General features: G+C 46.4%; 1 protein-coding gene across 1 annotated transcript in view; it reads left to right on the forward strand.

Moving 5' to 3' along the window:
* Nucleotides 1-23,765, forward strand: part of scml4 (Scm polycomb group protein like 4) — a 117,014-nt gene that overhangs the window by 8,034 nt on the left and 85,215 nt on the right. Inside the window, exon 3 of the mRNA XM_038801013.1 lies at nt 1,636-1,765. Within this exon, the coding sequence (XP_038656941.1) occupies nt 1,636-1,765 (130 nt within the window). The remainder of the gene's footprint in view (nt 1-1,635; nt 1,766-23,765) is intronic.

The raw sequence follows: 23,765 nt of genomic DNA on the forward strand, positions 1-23,765 counted from the left end.
TTAGTTAATTGCTGGGTGTTTGGATTTCTTCTTTAAACATTACTGGTCCCTAACAGGATTGTAACATTGTACAGAATTGTGAAATGGACACACCACTCTCCGTTTATATTGGGTTCCACTGCTCTACCATATCAACATTTTAGCAAATAGATTCAGTGAATGTAAAAAGTTTTTGTGTTGCAAGAACAGGGGCAGACCCTCTGCTAAATGACCCATTTATTCAGATCTGTTTTGCACCTCTTTCTGGATCCTGAGGGAACATCTCTTGTAAAATTCTGAAAATAAGAAATCTTTTATACTTACTCTTTGTCCCCTATCTCTCAAACATTACCAAATTGTAGAACTATTTGTCAACCGCACTGCCGAGCAGTAGATTGAAAATTCTGTTTTAAATTGTCAACTCTCTAATATCACACCATACAACAGTTCGCTGATTACTGCTGAGATAAAACTACAGCAGAATATGGAATAGGGGCAGCACGGTAGCATAGTGGTTAGCATAAATGCTTCACAGCTCATAGGCCCCAGGTTCGATCCCGCCTTGGGTCACTGTCTGTGCGGAGTCTGCACGTTCTCCCCATGTGTGCGTGGGTTTCCTCCGGGTGCTCCGGTTTCCTCCCACAGTCCAAAGATGAACAGGTTAGGTGGATTGGCCATGATAAATTGCCCTCAGTGTCCAAAATTGCCCTTAGTGTTGGGTGGGGTTACTGGGTTATGGGGATAGGGTGGAGATGTGGGCCTGGGTAGGGTGGTCTTTCCAAGAGCCGGTGCAGCTTTGATGGGCCGAATTGCCTCCATCTGTACTGTAAATTCTATGATTCTATGATCACAAAATCATTTATCCTAATCTGATAAACAGTTACAGCATGAAGCCCTCTGCATGATTTGAGTCCCATACAATGGTGAACATAACAACTTTGTACTTTGTGACTTATCAAGGCACAATCTCACATGTTGAATATAAATTGTATGATTGGAAGTTGGATCTCTCTGGCCTTCTGGCCTATGGGGGATTTTGAATTTTAATTGGCTGCCGTTGACAAAATGCGGATCTGGCCCTGAAGTGGTCTCCTTCCCCCAGCTTTCGGACCCTGCGCCGCGATCCCAGCTCCCACCATAAAATCCAGGCCTATAAATGTTCTGACCATGCTGGTCTAACTGACGGCAAAAAGCAAATTGGTATTATTTCCAATGTGACTTCACAGCTCCAGGGTCCAAGGTTCGATTCCCAGCTTGGGTCACTGTCTGTGCGGAGTCTGCACGTTCTCCCCGTGTGTGCGTGGGTTTCCTCCGGGTGCTCCGGTTTCCTCCCACAGTCCAAAGATGTGCAGCTTAGGTGGATTGGCCATGATAAATTGCCCTTAGTGTCCAAAAGAGGATAGGTGGGCTTACTGGGTTACGGGGATGGGGTGGAGGTGTTGGTTTGAGTAGGATGCTCTTTTCAAGGGCCTGTGCAGGCCCGAAGGGCCAAATGGCCTCCTTCTGCACTGTAAATTCTATGATTCCTTTCATTTACCTGCTCCATCATGAGTCACAACGCTGAAATCTTCACAAATGTAACAATTGCAGACAAAGGTAAGCTGAATATTTTTGAAAGTTTCACCAGTTATTTCACGTTCTCTCTTGTTATGGCAGAGGAAGCCCCGTATTCCACAAAATCCTCCACCCATCTCGCCCACCTTAAGTACTCCAGAGCCAGACACCAGCACCGTTCCCCAGGATGCAGCGACTGTGCCCAGCTCAGCCATTTCCCAAGCACTGACAGGTAGGAGGAGAAACAAACTGATAACTATGGGTTGCCAAGGGCAGTTTAAGGAATGGGGATTGATTTCAGATGAATTATGATTAATACACAACCACTGTGACGATCACAGTTCAGGGATTAATCCATTGTATCGTGAAACGGAACTAGTTTGGCCAACTGGTACATTCAATTTGTTAAACGAGTAACGTGTGGCTTTGCTAGAGGAATCTGGATCTGTTTGAATTGAGAACAAACCTGATTTATTTACTAATCAATTCCATTCAGGTACTTTAAATAAAGGTTCAACTCACTGCTTTGAGAATTAGGAGAATGGTCACCCACAGTCAGTTTGCGTCAATAAGCTGCTGAGCTCATGTTTTTAAAAATATTTTCTTGAGATGTGGGTGACACTGACGAGGTATTATTTACTGCTCATCCTTTGCTGCTCCGGGTGCATTAAGAATAGCCATTTGGTACAACTGAGTGGCTTGCTGAGCTATTTGAAGGACTAGTTGGCCTGGACTGCGCTGTGGGGATTCTATTCTATGACTCATATGTCGGCCATACTGGGTAAGGATGGCAGATTTCCTTCCCCAAAGGACATCAGCGAACCGGTTGGGTTTTTCTGACAATCCAAGAGTTTCCTCATCACAATTATTGCGACAAACTTTCAATTCCAGGTTTTTATTGATTGAATTTAGATTAACTGGTGGCATTTGAGTCTGTATCCCCCCAGAGCATTAACCGAGGCTTCACCACACCACCGTCCCCATAATATACAAGATGCACTGCAGCAATTCAACAAGGTTTCTTCAACAGCTTCTTCCAAACCCCTGCTTTACCAGCAAGAAGGACACGGGCAGCAGACGCACGAGAACACCATCGGTCCCCCTGCAGGTCACACACCACTGTGACTTGTAACTACATCACTGTTCCTTCACTGTCGCTGCGTCATAATCCTGGAACTGATACCTAACGCCACATGGACTGCAGCAGTTCAAGAACATAGAACATAGAACAGTACAGCACAGAACAGGCCCTTCGGCCCTCGATGTTGTGCCGAGCAATGATCACCCTACTCAAACCCACGTATCCACCCTATACCCGTAACCTAACAACCCCCCCTTAACCTTACATTTTAGGACAGTACGGGAAATTTAGCATGGCCAATCCACCTAACCTGCACATCTTTGGACTGTGGGAGGAAACCGGAGCACCCGGAGGAAACCCACGCACACACGGGGAGGACGTGCAGACTCCGCACAGACAGTGACCCAAGCCGGAATCGAACCTGGGACCCTGGAGCTGTGAAGCATTTATGCTAACCACCATGCTACCATGCTGCCCCATGGAAGAAGGTGGCTCACTTCCATGTCCTCAAAGGCAATTAGCGATGGGCAATAAATACTAATATCCCCTGAAACAATTTTTTAAAAGAGTCCATCAGGTTGTGTGGAATTTGAGTCATGTACACCAGATCGGTTCAGGGTGACAAGCCACTTTCCTGAATCACATAAATTAATGAGTCGAGTTTTTGTAACAATTCTGTTATTTTCATGGTCACTTTTCTGATGTCAACGCAACAATTATATTGAATATAATTCATAATTTTGCCACCTGACTTGGATTTGAAGTTACGTGATGGAATTTAATGGCAGCAGAGGTGGGTCCTTCCACCTGCTGAAGAGCCGGTGACATCCTCATCACAGCCATTTCAGGAAAGTTTGAGGAGGTTTAATCCCACTCGCACACTCTAATAATAATCGCTAGACCCGCATGCGACCCGCTAGACGGCTGACAAGCCAGGTCCCGCCGGGATGGACCAGGAACGGGTGGCCGAACGACCCATTGGGACCCGGAGAATTGCCATGGGGGCCGCTGCCAATGGCACCCGACCGGCGAGATCCCCGCCCCCCCCCGCCCGAAAACTGGCACCGGAGAATTCGGCAGCCGGCTTCGGAGGGGTGGGGTGGGATTCACGCTCCCCCCCCCCCCTAGCGATTCTCCGACCTGGCGGGGGGTCGGAGATTTCCACTCCTTTTTTTTTACAGCCCTGACCTCATTAATTATGCACCTGAGGGTTTAGTGCCATGTTTCATGGCAGGACGGGCATGATGGTGCGAGACCTACTATCATATCTGGGTGCCATATTGAAAAGGTGCCCAACATCACTGTACTACTGTTGAAGAAAGAAGATGGATCTCCAGGAACACTCTGAGACTGGAAGATGGACTTCCTCAGTGATACTGAGCCTAGAATATCCACCTGTGGATGCTTCCCACACTCACTGCTGTGGTGTTCTGGGGTCCAGGATTGCTGGTGGCTTCCATTCAAAACTCCAGGGACAGGCCCAGGGATTGTTCAGCTGGGATCTGACATTTGCATGTACATTGTTCCAGAGGTGCTGTGGACCTGCATGTCTTCCCACTCATGTTGCAGAGAATCGATCATGGGTGGCAGATTCCGCTTGGGCATTCACCTACATCCCACTGGCAAGGTGCAAATCAGTTTCACATTGACTTCCAGCGGGTTTCCTAATCCGCCATGGCGGGCACCAGCGGGAGGTCTCGCGGGAAATTTGTGCCGGGGTAGAGCCGATTTTTGGAATCTCGCCAAATTCTCTCTGTGACGGGGGAGGGGGCCCTTAAACGACCGTTAATTGGTCACTTAAGGGCATCAATTGGTACTTGGTGAGTTCCTAACTGAGACCCCCCCCCCCCCATGGAGACGACGCAAAATACCTTTATGGGTAGGCAGGGTCAGGTTAGCGATGGGCAGGCTGCTGCCAACATGGAACTCACTTTTCCAATTCCTCAAGATACTGAACCAGTCTGTGTCCAGATGCAACAAGACATGGACAACATTCCAGCTTGGGCTGACAAGTAGCAAGTAACATTTGCAACACACAAGTGTCAAGGAATGACCATCTCCCACAAGAGAGAATCTGACCATATCCCCTCGACATTTAACGGCATTATCATCGCTGAATCCCCCCAATATCAACATCCTGTAGGTTACCATTGTCCAAACATTGAACTGGACTAGCCACATAAATATCGTGGCTGCAAGAGTGGGCCAGAGACGGGGACTTTTGTTGTGAGTAACTCACCGCCTGAATCTCAAGTCTGCCCACCAGCTACAAAGCACATGTCAGGTGTGTGATGGGATATTCTCAATTTGTCTGGATGAGTGCAACTCATGAGGCGGTGACGTAATGGTATTGTCATTGGATGAGTAATCTAGAGACCCAAGGTAATGCTCTGGCATCCCAGGTTCAAATCCCACCACTGCAGAGGGTGAAACGTGAATACAATATGAAAATAAATCTGGAATTAAATCTAATGATGACCATGAAACCATTGCCAATTGTCTTAAAACCCATCTGGTTCACTAATGTCCTTCAGGGAAGGAAATCTGCCAACCTTACCCAGTCTGGCCTATATGTGACTCCAGACCCACACAGCAATGCGGTTGAGTCTTAACTGCCCCCCCCCCCTCCCCACTGAAATTACCTATCAAGCCACTCAGATCAAGGGCAATTAGGGATGGGCACCAAACAGCCCAGCCAGCGATGCCCACATCCCAAGAACAAGTGTAAAAAATACTCCAACAACGCTCAAGAAGCTCAACACCACCCAGGATAAAGCAGCCTGCTTGATCGCCACCCCATCCATCACCAGCCCACAGTGCCAGCCGTCTACAAGATGCACTGCAAAAGCACGCCAAGACTCCTTTGACGGCACCTTCCAATCCCATGACCTGTAATGCCTCATAGGTCAAGTGAACCAGATGCATGGGAACATCACCATCTGCAAGTTCATATGTATATACATCTTTGGCAGGACAAGTTGAGAATTCCGTTCAATGTTCGCCTGGAGGGCTTATTCTACACAGATGATTTGTGTTTCATGATGTGCTCTGCACACACTTTGTGTATGCCCACTTCAGAAGAAACCAGAAGGCCTAATTGAAGCCTGCTCCGTGCACTGTCATGTGGACCACAATGCTTTGCACTCAATCATTTCACATTAATTTCCTTGCCCTCTATCAGTTACAGCTCACTTCATCCGAACACTTTCTGAGGCCACAGCAAAAAAATGGTTGCCTTAAGTAGATCTATGAACAGAAAATCGCACAACCCCTGTAAGTGGACGGTATTCTAAAGGACAGCATCACTGCGGGACATTGCACCCGATACCACTTGGAATGTCCGACATGTCCTCCAGTTTATTTGAAATTGTAGTAAATATATGAATATCAAGCCTTATTAAGACTAATTGAATTATTTACAAACCAGTTGATTTCTCGAAGCATTACATATGGGAAGTCAAGGCCAAATACACCCTTTTGGTTGACTAGAGGTTTGGAGGTGACGAATATTTGAAAAAGAGCACATGGATTGTATTGCAGTCTTCATTTTAAAGTTATACGTTTTTACTATCTACGGTTTGGAAGCAAAATGTGTGGCAACTCAGCAAACGGAGCAGAATTGTTTGGAGCACATGGGGTTTCTTTAGCACAGGCTGAGGAGTTGAGAGGCATTACAGAATGATAAATCTATGTCGGCAGTTCCCATTCGAAATATAGACAGAGCAACTTATAATCAAAAATGTTGACACAAAATTATGACAGCAGGAATAATGGTTTTTGGAACATAGGAAATATGAACAGGAGTAGGCTCTTCAGTCTGTTGCGCCATTTTCCCACACTTTCCTCATATTCCTCAATGTCTTTACAATCTAAAAATGCATTCAATGGCAGCTCTCTGGGGAGAGAACGTGCAGACTCCGCACAGATTAAACCACCACCCCCCCCCCCCCCCCCCCCCCCAGTGAAGAAATCCCTCCTCGTCTCAGTCCTGACTGACCTACCACTTATTCCGAGACTGTGACCCTGGTTCTGGACCCCCAGCCAGGGAGGAAACATCCTTCCTCCATCTACCCTGTCGAGCTCTGTAAGAATGTTGTACATTTCAATGAGACCGCCTCACATTCTTCTAAACTGTACCAATACATCTCCGGTCTCCTCAATCTCTCCTCATGGGATAGTCTTGTCATCCCAGGAATCAATCTCATGGTCAAGTACTGATCCTTGTGGTACCCCCACTGGTCACAGCCTGCCAACATGAGAATGACCCATTTCTTCCTACGCTCTGTTTTCTGTCTGCTGACCAATTCTCAGTCCATTCCAGTATATTACCCCCAATACCCATGTGCTCTAATTTTGCTTGCGTGGGACCTTATCAAAAGCCTTCTGAAAATCCAAATATACCACATTGACTGGTTTCCCCTTATCTATTCTGCTAGTTACACCCTCAAAAAGCTGCTGCAGGTTTGTCAAACATGATTTCCCTTTCATAAAGCCATGTTGACTCCACCCTATCCTACCAGTACTTTCGAAGTTCATAGAATCATAGAATTTACAGTGCCATTCGGCCCATCGAGTCTGCACCGGCTCTTTGAAAGAGCACCTCATCCAAGCCCACACCTCCACCCCACCCCCACAACCCAGTAACCCCACCCAACACTAAGGGCAATTTATCATGGCCAATCCACCTTACCTGCACATCTTTGGACTGTGGGAGGAAACCGGAGCACCCGGAGGAAACCCACGCACACACGGGGAGAACGTGCAGACTCCGCACAGACAGTGACCCAAGCCGGGAATCGAACCTAGGACCCTGGAGCTGTGAAGCAATTGTGCTAACCACCATGCTACCGTGCTGCATCACATCCTTTATAACAGATACCAGCATTTCCCCTACTTCTGGGGCGGATTCTCCGCCAGCGTGATTCTCCGTTTTGCCGGCAGCCCCAGGGGTTTCATGACGCGATGGGGCTGCCCCACAATGGGAAACCCCATTGACCGGCCGGCGTAACGGAGAATCCCGCCGGCGGGTTGGGGCAGAAATGTGGCGCGGCGGGGCGGAAAATCCAGCCCCAGATGTCAGACTTGTTTTCTCTCTCCCTGCTTGAACAGTGCGGTGACATGTGCCAACTTCCAATCTGTAGTAACCATTCCAGAATCTATAGAATTTTGGAAGATGATCACCAATGCATCTATGAAGCCATCTCATTCAACACTCTGGGACATGGATCATCAGGTCCAGGGGATTGATCTAATTCCAGTCTCATTAATTTCTCCAATACTACTTTTTTATTCAAACCAGTCTCTTGGTCCTGCTAGTTCCTTGGTTCTCTAGCTATTTAAGGAGTCTTTCTGTATCTTCCTCCATGAAGACAAACACAAAGTATTTGTTTAGTTTCTCTCCAATTTCCTTATTTCCGATTATAAATTCATAGAATCCCTACATTACAGAAGAAGGCCATTCGGCCCATCGAGTCAGCACAAACCCTTCAAGTGAGCACCCTGCCTCGGCCTACTCCCCTCATCCAATCCCCTCAACCCAATCAACCTGCACATCCCTGGATACTAATGGGCAATTTAGTATGGTCAACCCACTTAACCTGTCCACCTTTGGAGTGTGGGAGGAAACCAGAGCACCCGGAGGAAACCCATGCAGACACCGGGAGAAAGTGCAAACTCCACACAGACAGTCACCCAATGCTGGGATTAAATCCAGGTCCCTGGTGTTGTGAGGCAGCAGTGCTAACTGCTGTGTCACCATGCTGCCCTAATTTTTTTATCTCAGGCTGTAGTGGACCCGCATTTGTCTGTGTTAATCTTTTTCTTTTTACATACCTATAGGAGCTTTTTCAGTCCATTCTTGTATTTCTTGCACATTTACTCTCATTCTATTTTTCTTTCTCAGTTTCCTGGTCCTCCTTTACTGAAGTCTAAAAAGCTCTCTCAAGCATACTACTTTTTTTGGGCAACTTTCTAAGTTTCTAATACAATCTTTGACTTCTCTTCTTAGCTGTGGATGTATCACTTTTCCTGTTGGCTGTTCATGCCTCAAAGGAATGTATAATTGTTGTGAACCATGAATTAATTCTTTAAATACTAGCCATTGCCTCTCTACCGTCATACCATTCAGCATTTTCCCCCCAATCTACCACAACCAACTTGCCCCTCATGATTGTAGTTTCCTTTATTTTGATTTAAGATCTTGATTCAGGCTGAACTACACTGAGATGACTGACTTTGAAGTCTTGCTTTTTAATCTCTTTATTAGCTCTCTAAAATTTACTTTCAGGACCTCGTCCTTCTTTCTACCTATGTAGTTGGTATTGATGTGGACCACGATCTCTGGCTATTCACCTTTCCCCATAAGAATGTCTTGCAGCCACTCAGTGAGATCCTTGACGCTGGCACTAGGGAGGCAACATACCATCCTGGAGTCATGTCTATGTCCACAGAAACACATGTCTGTATCCCTAACTATTAAATCCCCGACTACTATTGCTCTTCTACTCTTCTTCTTCCCCTCCTGTGCCACTTGTGATGTCACTGACCTGGCAGTGGCTGCACTAAGCAATATTCAAAACAGGAAACTGGTCAGTGAGTGAGATGGACTTAGAGGACTCCTGTATTACCTGTTCGGTCCACTTAGACTGTCTGGTGGTCACCTATTCCCTCTCTGCCTGTGCTCTCTTAATCTGCAGTGTGGCCAGCTCCCTAAATATGCTATCCTTGTAGTTCTCTGCCGTCACTCGAGTTGCGAAATTCAGAGCTCCGGCTTCTGCCGCTGATGACACTTCTTGCATATGTGGTGGTCCAGACCAGGTCAGTAAGAAGCTGACTGTTTTCAGCAGAGCCTCAGAACAATTTTCAGGTGAGATTGGCCATATTTACAGAATGATATATTTATCTGCCACTAAAGATTGTGATTGTGTTGATGGATGTGTAGCAGTGAGTTATCATGAGGCAGAAATTTGGCCCATAGCATCAGAATGTTTGATGTAGCTTTCCCAACGCCAAGCTTTGTCTGAAAGGAGCACTAATCAGACGACTAGGGATGAACCTGTCTTGCAGCATGGCTAGATAATTGAGTGAACTTTAAAACGGGACTGTAAACCTGCACATGATATTCAGACTAGCACACCGGTGAACACATTTCACATTGTGATCTGACCTCTCATCCCCATTTGCTATCTCATGGCACATTCATTGTCAGATGTCCAACACAAACACAAAGTTCCACAACTTACAAAGTGATAACATGAATATAAAGTTCTGTAAATTAATTATTTATGCAGAAAATAATGCACATAGAAATAATGAAAAGACATCATATAAAATATTCAAATATAAACCAAACAAAATATTCATCTTCTGCCACATTGCAAAATGGGTTTTGAAATATCCTGTTTTTAAAATTATTTAGTTCAAAGCTATAACACAAATCCAGATGTCCAATTACATTCCATTGGTGTCCTTAGTTGCACAATGAAGTAATTGTGAGCTCTTAATCACTGTGATGTTTGTGTGTTCTGGGGCAGGAGATGAATTGCCACTGATTTGCGTTCACGCTGGGAGCGCAAATCCAGAGTAGGTTCCCTACTCTTTGCCCTGCAAATTTATGCACGGTGGGGATTGCGAGGGATTCCCTCCTAATCAGGCTGTCATTTTGAGCGGGTAGCCCAATAGCGAGGTCGGTGATTGCCCCCCACCTCCTCTTTTTCTCTGCAGAAAGCACTTAACTATCTTTGATGTGGTCCAAGAGCTGTCACTCATAGCGAGACATGTATGACCATTGTAGTTAGTTTCATAGCTGGCTACCTGAAATCCACTCAAGCGTGAAAGGAGATTAGATTAAACAATCCAGACAGCTGGGTATGTGTGGAAGCTGTCAATCACAGCTAGTAAAATCAATTTCACACAGATATGAATGAAAGCCTTGCAGGCCAAAGATCTGAGGGGGATTAAACCCAGCTGATGTGGTTTTCTCTTTCTAGGAATTTACAGGTGCTGCTTCCTCTGCCTGAGCCAGCAGATGTATTGCACAGGTGAGTTTAAAGCAGCAATTTCTTTCAATGTCTCTGTCTGGACTGTACTCCTTCCAGGCAGGGGTCTTTCTCATGGGGGAGCTTACATATTTTATAAGGGGCTTCCAGGCAGGGATCTCTGTCATGGGGTAGGGTTTCTGGTGGGGGCTTCTCTTATGGGGGGGGGGGGGGCTTCCAGGCAGTGGCCTCTATAATGAGGGACTTCCAGGCAGTGACCTCACTAAATGGGGGTTCCGGGCAGGTGTATCTTTTTTTTCTAAAATATTTTTTATTCTTCTCCTTTTTCACATTTTCTCCCAAATGTACACCCACCAACAATGAACAATAATCGGTAACAAATATGTCAGTCCCCATATCAATAACAACAATCCCATCCTCCCACCAAACCCCAAACATTAGCCCGCATGTTCACACAAACAAATGACAAAAAGGAATCAGGAATCACCCATAGTCGCCATTAGCACACACAGCCCCCTCCCCCCAACCCTCCCACCCACACGCCCCAACTAATGTTCGATGTTATCCAGCTCTTGAGACTGCATAATGAATAATGGCCATGAATTGTAGAACCCCTCCATCCTTCCCCTCAGTTCAAACTTAACCTTCTCAAGAGTCAAGAATTCCAACACGTCCCCCCCTCCACGCCAGGGCACAGGGTGGAGAGGTTGCTCTCCAACCCATCAGGATGAAAATGAAATGAAAATCGCTTATTGTTAAAATTAGGCTTCAAATAAAGTTACTGTGAAAAGCCCCTAGTTGCCACATTCCGGCACCTGTTCGGGAAGGCTGATACCTTGCTGCTGGCCTGCCTTGGTCTGCTTTCAAAGCCAGCAATTTACCCCTGTGCTAAACAGCCCCTTCGGGCGATCAACGAGGCGAAGGCTACAACATCTGCCTCCGCACCCGTTTCCAACCCCGGCTGGTCTGACACCCCGAATATGGCCTTCGAGGACCCGGGTCCAGTTTCACGTGTACAGCCTTTAGAAATTACCCTAAAAACGTCCTTCCAGTAATCCTCTAGCTTTGGACAGGACCAAAACATATGAACGTGATTAGTGCCCCCCCCCGCAACGTTCACACACATCTTCTACTCCTTCAAAGAATCGGCTCATCCTTGCCCTCGTGAGGTGTGCTCTGTATATCACCTTCAGCTGTATCAGCCCCAACCTCGCGGACGAGGTGGAGGCATTAACTCTCTGGAGCACCTCACACCAGAACCCCTCCTCCATACCCTCTCCCAACTCTTCCTCCCACTTTGCTATGATCCCTTTCAGCGACGCCTTCTCCTCTTCCAAAATAGCTCTGTAAACTGCCAATACTACCCCCTCCTCCAGTCCCCCTGTCATCAGCACCTCCTCCAGCAATGTGGAGGCCGGCTCCAGCGGGAGGATCTGTATCTCCTTCCTTGGAAAATCTTGAACTTGCATGTATTTAAACATTTCCCCCTGCTCCAGCCCATACTTTGCTTCCAGCTTCCTCAATCCTGCAAACCGACCCCTAAGAAACAAATCTTTTACTGTCTTAATCCCCTTCTCTTCCCATTTCCGAACACTTCCATCCCACTTCCCTGGCTCAAATCTGTGGTTCCCCCGAATTGGCATTTCCCTTGACCCTGCCCCCAACCCGAAGTGTTGGAGAAACTGCCTTCAAATTCTCAATGAAGCTATTACTACCGGACACCCTGAGTATTTCCCCGGAGCCATCGGGAGCGGCGCTGTTGCTGGTGCTTTCAGTCCCGACCCCCTGCACAAACTCTCCTCCATTCTGACCCGCTGGAAATCAACCCTTCTGACCCAGCTCCACACCTTCTCCACATTTGCCGCCCAGTAGTAATATATCGGGTTCGGAATACCCAAATCCCCTGCCTGCCTTCCCCTCTGTAGCAGCAACTTTCTCACTCTGGCCACCTTCCCTCCCCATATGCGGGCAGGGGTATCTTTCATGAGGGGCTCACATAAGATGGTCTCTGTAACGGATAGGGGGGTTTCTGATGGGGGTCTCTGTAATGAGTGTTTCTGGTGGGCGTTTCTCTTATGGGGGGGGGCGGAAGTTTGTGATGGAGGAGGGGTGGGCAGAATTTGCATTGTGGGGGGCGGGGGGGGGGAGGGTGGCCTTCCAATGGTCTTTGGGGGTAATTCCCTTAAAGAGCAATCCCCTTGGCTCACTGCAAAGTCTACCGCATCTGGGCCATGCTGGGAAATACCTGCACCAATTCTCAGCAACGTGAATCCTGGCCCAGAGGATTGGAGATTCATGCGGGCTTGGAGAGTCCAGTACCCAGACAATTAATAGGATACAAATGGCTCAATTTGGGGGAGGAGAGTGAAATTGCATGGATGGGATTCCCTCCAGATTCCTGCCTGCTGGAGCGGGCAGGGCCTCGGATGGGGAACATGCACCTTGCCCCAATTGAGGCCCTTAAGTGGCCAGTTAAGTGGTCTCTGATGCAATGGTCTCTGATGCAATGGTCTCTGATGCAATGGTCTCGGATGCAGGGGTCTCGGATGCAGGGGTCTCGGATGCAGGGGTCTCGGATGCAGGGGTCTCTGTTGCAGGGGTCTCGGATGCAGGGGTCTCGGATGCAGGGGTCTCGGATGCCGGGGTCTCGGATGCAGGGGTCTCTGTTGCAGGGGTCTCTGATATGGGAAGCTGTCTGATATGTAAGTGACTGATGGGGGGGTGTCTCTGATATCAAGGGGGTCTCTGATACGGGGAGGGTCTCTGGCATGAGGGTCTGATATGGGGTCTAGTGGGGGTTTCGTGGAAGAAGGCCGGGTCACCCTCAAGCATGTATGCTGTGGGGGGTGACCTAGCAATTCCGGTAGTGGTGGGGGGTGGTGGAGGTGGGGGGGTTGGAGGGGGGGGGGGATGCCCCTACTTGTCTGTGGGGGATGGGGGGATGGCCAGATTTGCATCGTGGTGAGGGGGGGACCAGCCACTGGAACCTGGTAACGGGCCATCCATTCAAAATGACAGCCTGACAGTGAGATTGGGAATGGAGTCCCGGGAGATCCCTGCCGTGCGTACATCTGCATGGCATGGGAGAGGGAATCGCTCATGGGCGCCGTTCCTAGTGCCAGCACAGACCAGGAGCAATTCTACTCCGGTGGGAGAACATAGTCTCCAAAATGGAGATTCCTGCCACTTGACATGTAATTCCTTTAAGATGGAAACCATATGCCGTTTTAAAAGCTATCGGGCTCGATAGGGATCGTCAAATAATATAGGCAAATGAGGAAACAATTTGTGCGCAGCAATATCCACAAACATCAGTGATCTTTTCTGTTTTAGTGGGGTTGGGTGAGGGATGAATGTTCGACAGTATTGAGAGAACAGTGTTATCTGAGTAGTGACATGGACTGTTTCAAATCCAACTGAGAGGGTATATGGGGCACCAGGGGACTATAAAACCATTGAATTCCTACAGTGCAGAAGGAGACCCATCAAGTCTGCACCAACCCTCTGAAAGAGCACCGTACCTCGGCCCACTACCCCCCCCCCCCCCCTCCCCCCCTCATCTCTGTAACCCCCTAACCTCACCTAACCTACATATCTTAAAACACTAAGGGGCAATTTACCATAAGACCATAAGACATAGGAGCAGAATTAGGCCACTGGGCCCATTAAGTCTGCTCCGCCATTCAATCATGGCTGATATTTTCTCATCCCCATTCTCCTGCCTTCTCCCCATAACCCCTGATCCCCTTATTATCAAGAACCTAGCTATCTCTGTCTTAAATACACTCAGTGATTTGGCCTCCACAGCCTTCTGCGGCAAAGAGTTCCACAGATTCGCCACCCTCTGGCTGAAGAAATTCCTCCTCATCTCTGTTTTAAAGGATCGTCCCTTTAGTCTGAGATGGTGTCCTCTTGTTCTAGTTTTTCCTACAAATAGAAACATCCTCTCCACATCCACTCTATCCAGGCCTCGCAGTATCCTGTAAGTTTCAATAAGATCCCCCCTCATCCTTCTAAACTCCAACGAGTACAGACCCAGAGTCCTCAACTGTTCCTCATACGACAAGTTCTTCATTCCAGGGATCTTTTTTATGAACCTCCTCTGGCCAAGGCCAGCACATCCTTCCTTAGATAAGGGGCCCAAAACTGCTCACAATACTCCAAATGGGGTCTGACCAGAGCCTTATACAGCCTCAGAAGTGTGGTGATATGCATCACTGTAAATACACAAGGGGTTAATGTAAATACATGTAGACTAGCTAGAAACTAGAGGGAGCACCAGAGACATAACACACACACACTCAACCAGTAGATCAGTTAGATAGGACACGACCAATGGGCATTCACGATACACACAGAGGTGACACGCCCACAGGAGGGCATTACACCAATTCATATATAAAGGACACCATACATATGATCTGCCTCTTTCCAGTAGAGACAGTCAGTGAGTAGAGACACAGGGTTGATTCAATATCATTCCCACCACGTGGATTGTAGCAGTCTGGTTAGTCAATCTGAGTAGCTATAGTAGGATTAGCAGTAGTGGCGAACCCAAGTTATATAAGTGTACATAGTTTAATAAACGTGTTGAAGTTATCTCCACGTCTGGACCTTCCTTTGTCAGAGTGCACCACAAGGAAGCCGCTTATGCTACACCTAGAGCATAACAAGACAAGAAGTACATCCCTGGTCTTGTATTCTAGCCCTCTTGACATGAATGCTAACATTGCATTTGCATTCTTAACTGCCCACTGAACATAGAACATAGAACATAGAACATTACAGCGCAGTACAGGCCCTTCCGCCCTCGATGTTGCGCCAACTGTGAAACCCCTCTAAAGCCCATCTACACTATTCCCTTATCATCCATATGTCTATCCAATGACCATTTGAATGCGTTTAGTGTTGGCGAGTCCATTACTGTTGCAGGCAGGGCATTCCACGCCCTTACTACTCTCTGAGTAAAGAACCTACCTCTGACATCTGTCCTCTATCTATCTCTAGATCTACATTAGCCACTTTCCAGTCCTCTGGGACCCTCCCTGCCTCCAGTGATTCCTGCACGTTAACCTTAAGAGAATCGTGAACAAGGACTCCCAAGCACCCTTTGTCCTTCTGATTTCCTAAGCATTTCCCCATTTAGCAAATAGTCTGTGCCTAAATTCCTCCTTCCAAAGTGCATAACCTCACACTTTTCCACATTGTATTTTATTTGCCTCTTCATTGCCCACTTTCCTAGCCTGTCCAAATCCTTCAGCAGCTCCCTTGCTTCCTCAATACTACCTGTCCCTCTACAGATCTTTGTATTGTCTGAAAACGTAGCAACAGTGCCTTCAGTTCCTTCTAGCAGATCATTAATGTATATTGTAAAAAGTTGTGGTCCCAGCTCAGACCCCTGAGACACACCACTAGTCACCGGCTGCCATCCTGAAAAAGACCCCTTTATCCCCACTCTCTGCCTTCTGCCAGTCAGCCAATCCTTTATCTATGCCAGGATCTTACCCTTAACACCATGGGCTCTTAACTTATTTAACAGTCTCCTATGTGGCACCTTGTCAAAGGCCTTCTGGAAATCTAAATAAATCACGTCTACTGGTTCTCCTTTGTCTAACTTCCTTGTTACCTCTTCAAAGAACTCTAACAGATTTATCAGACATGACCTCCCCTTGATGAAGCTGTGCTGACTCAGTCCTATTTTATCATGCACTTCCATGTACTTCGCGATCTCATCTTTAATAACAGACTTTAAAAATCTTACCAATGACCGAAGTCAGGCTAACTGGCTTATAATTTCCTGTCTTCTGCCTCCCTCCCTTCTTAAACAGTGGTGTTACATTAGCCACTTTCCAGTCCTCTGGGATCCTCCCTGCCTCTAGTGATTCCTGAAAGATCACCACCAATGCCTCCACAATCTCCTCAGCTATCTTTTAGGATCAATCCACCTAACTCTTTCAACTGTGGGAGGAAATTGAAGATCCCAGAGGAAACCCACGCAGACATGGGGGACAAGTGAAAACTCCACACAGTCACCCAAGGCCAGAATTGAAGGGTTCCTGGTGCAGTGAGGCAGCAGTCACTGTGTGACTGACAGATAGCACTTCAAACCGAATTTTTCTTCCATCAGTAGCAGAGAAACCGTAGCATAAATTGGGCAAATTAAGGATGTGGGAAGAGAAATTGTAGATGAAGTTTAATTCAGATTAACTTTAATTTAAGTAAGATTCATACTCCATGTAGGAAGGAAGAATAAGCAACATATGCTTCAGGAATAGTGTTGATATAATAGCTAAGAATGAAGATGAAAATGAACTAGGATCTTAATAGCCTCAACACTAAACAGAACCTACCAAGGCAGATGAACTGTCAGAAGTGATGGTCAAATATCTAATCCTACTGTCCATACTCTTGCCGTGTTATACTATTCAGCCAGTACCAGGGTGGCACTCATTTCCTTCCCTTCTACTCAATTAACGAGCCATTCATTCTCCCCACTACTACCCCCAGCCGACCATAGAACATAGAACAGTACAGCACAGAACAGGCCCTTCGGCCCTCGATGTTGTGCAGAGCAATGATCACCCTACTCAAACCCACGTATCCACCCTATACCCGTAACCCAACAACCCCCCCCCCCCCTTAACCTTACTATTAGGACACTACGGGCAATTTAGCATGGCCAATCTACCTAATCCAGTTCAAATTGCCACCCCAGTATTCAAGCTGGGTTAATGCCACCTCCCCACCCATTCCCACCTCCACATTTTAATGGTCTAATTTTCCACTTCAGCTGAATTCATATAGGATTCCCTTTCTTTCCCATCCTAAAGCCAAATTTCCAGCTTCCTCACTTCCCTCTTCCTTTCCTTTCTTTCTTCCCTCTGCTCCAAATTGCTTTTCGTTGCTGTTTCCACTCATTTCCCTCTCTCCTTCATTGCCATTTATTTCCCTCCCTCCTTCATCAATTGCTTCCTTCTCTCCTTCATTGCTGTCCACTTGCACCCTTTCAAATGACGCCCATCTTCTTTTGTACTGCTACTGATCTGTCTGCTCCTCCCTGTGACCAGCTGCCAATGTACCGACCAGGACTGCTTTCCCCTCAGCACCTCTAAAGTGATTGATCCCAGACATGATGTATTGATGGCAGAATCCTGCTCTAACAATGATAGGGATCATTGACATCAGTGCTGAAGAGAGAAGGACCTTGAGCAAGAGCAAGAGTCCATGAGCAAGAGTCAACGAGCGGGCGGCACGGTGGCGGAGTGGTTAGCATGGCTGCCTCACTGCGCTGAGGACCCGAGTTCAATCCCGGCCCCGGGTCACTGTCCGTGTGGAGTTTGCACATTCTCCCCGTGTCTCCGTGGGTTTCACCCCCACAACCCAAAGGTGTGCAGGGTCGTTGGATTGGCCACGCTAAATTGCCCGTTAATTGGAAAAAAAAATTGGGTACTCTAAATTTTTTTTAGTGTTTAAAAACAGTCAACGAGCTATCTGGGGAATGTATATTTGTCTCGGAGTCGGGAATGCCAGCCCAGGACAAACAGGCACGTGGGCTAAAAGTGCTTGAGTAGTTTAGTAAGAAAAATCAAGTCAGCAGAAGCCAGGGGAGAGGGAGCCTGCAATGATTCTGGTCAGTAAATATTTACACAATGACTGGACAGCCAAAATGATGAATGTCATTGCAAAATTCTGAGAGTGAGGGCAATTCCAATTTTGAATGTTGCTGTAGGTCAAGGTTTTCAAAGTGTGGGTCGCGACCCACAGGCGGGTCGCAGGGCAGGCGTCAGAAGGGTCCCAGAGCTACGGGCCACAGTGTTCCCAAAAGATAGAATTGTTTCTCGTTGCGCCTATCAGCCACCAACGCAGAGTTTCCCAACTTCAGCATTCAGAAGCCTGCAGGGAAAATCCCGCCTAAAATGGCAATTCAGTTCTCTAGAGGGAACGATTATTTGACGGATAAAGGAGGAGAGAGATACAAATTATTATCTGTCAGAAAAAGTCACAGAATGAGAGAGGTTTTTAAGTGTCCTCTTGTAGTTGCAGTGATGGGAGAGTTTGAAGCACCAGGACTTTTTGAAACTGATTGCAGCTACTCCCTCATTCCCGTGGCATTTGAGCAATCTCGCCAATGAAAACAGTAATATTCATATGGGCAGAATTTTAAAATGTGGCTCCTGTAAACTTTGCAGTTCCCCCCTCCCCCCCCCCCACCCCACCCCACCACCATCCCCTTCCCGCTGGCAGCTCTGCTTCGAAAACCATGTCTTGTGGAACCTTTGGCAGATTCCTCGCCCTCTCCTTCACTCTGGCCAGAGCTACGACCCAAGAGTTCGCCCAGATGCGGTTCAACTGCACCTCCATCCCCCTTGACATGGACCGCATGTGCCTTGCTCTGATGCAGAACAGTGGCCCAGTGGAGGACATCAAGGGGACCATACTTGAACTCCGAGAAACCATTCTGCAGCAGAAAGAGACCATCATGAATCAGGAGACCATCAGAGAACTCACCACCAAGTTGATCTGGTGCGAGAGTCAGAGTATGTCAGAGCCCTTGATGAGTGAGCACAAACCCGGGCAGGGAGCAGTCAGGGAACAGTAGGAATACCCTGTGGGATCTCACTCTCTTCCTGGAGGATTTAGAGGTAAACTTAAGTAGAAACAAACTTCTAAATGTCGTCAAACTTGATTAGAAGAGAAAACATGGTGATGACCCAATTGGGCTTTGATACAATGACCGATTAGAATCGATTTGATTTGAGATCCCCCTTATCAAAGGGATACGACTATTTAGAAAACAAACTGAATCCCTGCAAAATGCCCAGGTTACAGGCAGTGAAAGCTGGAATTGTTTGTATGAAGTGACGGTTCCCATTCCTTTTTGACACTGCTCTTGTTGACATGAGTAATAAAGAAACAGCTTGCTTTCAGATGAGGTGCTCCCATTCAGCCTGGCTTGACCATTTTGTTAGTGCAGGTAAGTGTAGTGATCACAATGCAGCTTGTCCTTATTCTATACCAAGCTTCTTACACCTCTCTCTGTGTGCATGTGTTTATTGTGTTCTCGATGACAACAGCAATACAACCAAGGTAATGTCTCCGTGCAGACAAATAGCTTGAAAAATCTTCTGAAGACCTTCGACAGTGGTTGCTGCTGAAGTACCAGCAGCGGTGAGTCAGTGACGCCATGGACGCACCTTCAGTGGGAGGGAATTGTCTACTATTGCAGCAAGAGCTATACTATTGGAGACATCAGTCTCCATGAAGTGACTGCAATGGCACGTCTTCTAGTTGGGGGAGACATGAGCACATCAAAATGCCGCAATTGAATATCTGAGAAAACTTTGTTCAATGTCCATTCCCCCTGATTAATGACAACCAGAACAGATAGTTTGTCAGTTGTCTGTGGGGCAATTTTAGTGTTGTCAGCATTCATCAATATTGATGACCTTGTATCTAACAGTACACTTTGATGCTGAATAAGCTTGCATCAAGTAATTGAATTGCATTTAAGCCAATTATAAATCAAGATTTTAAGATCACTATCTTCAGATTCATGACCTCTCCCAGTGACATCTGCTCTTTGTTCTCCTCTCCTCAGTCTTCTTCCTTTGCTATTTTTCCTCGAGACAGTGTCCCACGATGAATACAGGTTCACAATTGTTGGCTGCTCTCCAGTATCTCTTATGAGTAACTGTTCTTCATGTGTGACCCTGGATAGTAAACTTTTATAAATAGGAGGACATCACAGGCATATATGACCCTGTCCTCACTAAATGTTGACATAAATTCAATGTACCAGGGGCTACTGATAGTGATTAAGAACAGAGAAACTAGATTTTCTTTCCCTCCCATGCCTGGGGCAAGAAAACTTTAGTGCCCCAAACACTGTCTTGACTCAGGACACACTGGGTAAGCAAACGTGGCGTGCTCCCGAAGTTCGGCCAGTTGGCAAAAATGGGTCCTGAGTAAAAAAGTTTGAAAAACACTGCTCTAGGTATTCTCTCAGATACAATGGCACAAGTCACTCATGTAAAGGGATCTGAATGTCTTTATATTCTTCTGAACTGGATGTTTAAGTCTTTTGCACATACCGCAGTTGCACCACTCCAAAGGTGACCAACAGTAATAAGGCAAGACCAACTATAAATGCTTAAGCTGTCTTGGGCGACACGGTAGCACAAACGTTAGCACTGTTGCTTCACAGCTCCAGGGACCCAAGTTCGATTCCCGGCTTGGGTCACAGTCTGTGCGGAGTCTGCACCTTCTCCCCGTGTCTACATGGGTTTTCCCCAGGTGCTCCGGTTTCCTCCCACAAGTCCCGAAAAGTTGAGCTTGTTAGGTGACTTGGACATTCTGAATTCTCCCTCTGTGTTCCCGAACAGGTGTCAGAGTGTGGCAACTAGGGGATTTTCACAGGAACTTCATTGCAATGTTTATGTGAGCCTATTTGTGACACTAATAAAGATTATCAATAGATTATTATTATTATTCCACAGCAGGTGAATGTACATAGTCTGACAGGACTCATTCAATCAGTACAGTTTGGCTTTGGATGATGATAGAAAATATATAACACGCTGCATTTCACTGCATCAATTCTGTTCTCTTGTTGGACTCAAACAAAATAACATATATCTAATTTCCTGCATGTCAACCTTCTGGGTCAGGCCAAAATTTATTCTCGCTGCCTTCTGTTTATAGATCTACAGTGAATGTTTCTGTCTCTGTTTTTATCTCATAAAAGAAAGTCCTACACTAAACAAACTCTGCTGAGAATTCGGCACCAGAGATCTCCCAATATCTTGGTGTATTTATTGAATTCCTAAGGCATGCGAATTAATCATTTTTTATTTACAGTCTTTGGGGAAACATCTTCGGTACCAAATCCATTTTCATTATAACCACCTTTTGTCTCGCTATCCTTTTCAAAGTCTGCGTGAACGAATGCACTTCAAATCAAAAAAGAACATAACCAAATAAATGTTCTTGCAAATCTTTTTGTGAAAAATGGAAAAACAAATTCCAAAACGTGACTGATGTCCCTTAATATCTGTAGAGGATTGTAACCCCAGTGATAGCTGAACAATAGGTTAGGGCGAGTAACCTAATACAGGAGGCATCAAATGGAGAGGAGCAAACGGGCTGGGGGAGCGGCTTCTCTGTTATATTAGGGCCATAGACACATACTAGGAGGTTTATAATTGGGGAAGTTCCTTGCATACACTCCCAAGTGGTAAATGAAAAGCAGAATTGTTTCATTATGAAAAATGAAATTCGTTTATTGTCACGAGTAGGCTTCAATGAAGTTACTGTGAAAAGCCCCTAGTCGCCACATTCCGGCGCCTGTCTGGGGAGGCTGGTACGGGCTGGTTAGTCAAGCAAGATGAAGGTAACCTCACTATCTGACCTTGCTGATATCAAGAGGAAAATTCAAAAACGTCCAACTCCGCTCCACAGCTCCAGGTCCCAGGTCCCAGGCACAAGAACCAGCTATATGTACACAAACGTGTTTAGCCATGTTTGCCTATTTTCCATTTTGTTAATCTAAGTCATAAAGAAGGTTGTTAACATTTAAAATGTTAAATATTTGCACAAACCAAAATATTGTAAACATTTACATTTCAATCCCTTTCTCGGCAAAGAGGTTTGAATGTATAAGAATATATCACTGCCACTGACAGTGTAGCCTGGATGAAATGATAGCGAAGGCAGGACTGGACAGCAGTGACTGGAGGCCAGCGAGCATAAGGGTGATGGGTGAATGGGACTTGGGTTTATTTAAGGAAATACAAAGACTAAGAAATAATGAACCTGCACATCCTTAGATCACACCAAGTTGTCTACAGCCAATGACATCATGTGAAGACTTGCCATTGTTGTTATGTTAAATGTAGCAGTCAATCTGTACACAGCAAGCTCCAAAAAAAAGCAATGTGAAAATGATCAGCTTTGCATTGAAGTTGACTGAGTGATAAATGTTGGCCGGGATACCTGAGAAAGCTCCCTTGGTCTTCTTGACCTACCTAGGCCCGTGCCCCTGTCCTATCCCTTCAACCCCACCTAACCTTTGGACATTAAGGGGCAATTTAGCACGGCCGATCCACTTAATTTGCACACCTTTGGACTGTGAGAGGAAGCCGGTGCACCCGGAGGAAACCCACGCAGACACGGGGAGAACGTGCAAGCTCCACACAGTCACTCAAGGTCAGAATCGAACCCAGGTCCCTGGGCTGTGAGGCAGCAGTGCTAAAAATCGTGCCCTTCCCAAGTTAATTTGATCCAAAACATCAGTCTCTGATTATAAGATGTGAAGATCTTTATCCCACTCTACTGCTGTTTTACACCAATAGTCTGCACTTCACCATAACTGATCAGTTTCAGACTACCGTTTTAAATGATAGGGTCCTTTAAAATGAAGCTGCATTTAAAAATCAGTGATCCCATTGCTATGGACACAGCAGGGTGCATGTTATTTGTCAGCTGTTACTTTGAGGAGCGAACTATGGGATTGATTTGTAGTGATTTTAAAATCCAGAAGTGAAACAGCCAGGTTTATAGAAATATTAAAACTCATGGGGCTCAAAGGAATTAACATTTATCTTTTATTAGATTGTTCATAAGAACAAAAGAAGAAAATCCTCATCCACTTGCCCCTTTCCTCTCTGCCTCTCCACTGTCTCTGCTCCCTAACCTCTCCTTTCTCTCCTTTCCTTTATCCTCCCTAACTCCTCTCTCTTCTTTGATCCTTCCTCCTCTCTCCTTTTTCTCTCCTCTGCCTCCACTCTCCTCTCTATCTTCTCTCCTCTTCCTTGCCCGCTATTAGACACTGAATCATGCTGGGTGATAGTTCATACAACCCAGATAATTGTGCTCGGGTGGCATGGTCATGCACAAGCATAGACTTTTAAAGTCAGAAGTCATTGGATAGTGACGGTGTAATGTCCTCCAATTAGCATTATTGGTTGGCCAATTGGAGTATGAGCTCCCTAAATGATAGCTCATTGAGGGGGCCCATATAAGCACCTGTGTAGGCTTTGTGAGCCAGTCTTAAGTTGACTGGAATGCTAGCAGCACTGTTTGGAGCTGCTCTTGTATCTAGTTATTGGCAATAAATATTGGTGTGGTGACGGGACTCCTGCCTCCTGTGGATTATT

Source organism: Scyliorhinus canicula, chromosome 6, assembly GCF_902713615.1.
Source record: "Scyliorhinus canicula chromosome 6, sScyCan1.1, whole genome shotgun sequence".
Classification (NCBI taxonomy): domain Eukaryota; kingdom Metazoa; phylum Chordata; class Chondrichthyes; order Carcharhiniformes; family Scyliorhinidae; genus Scyliorhinus; species Scyliorhinus canicula.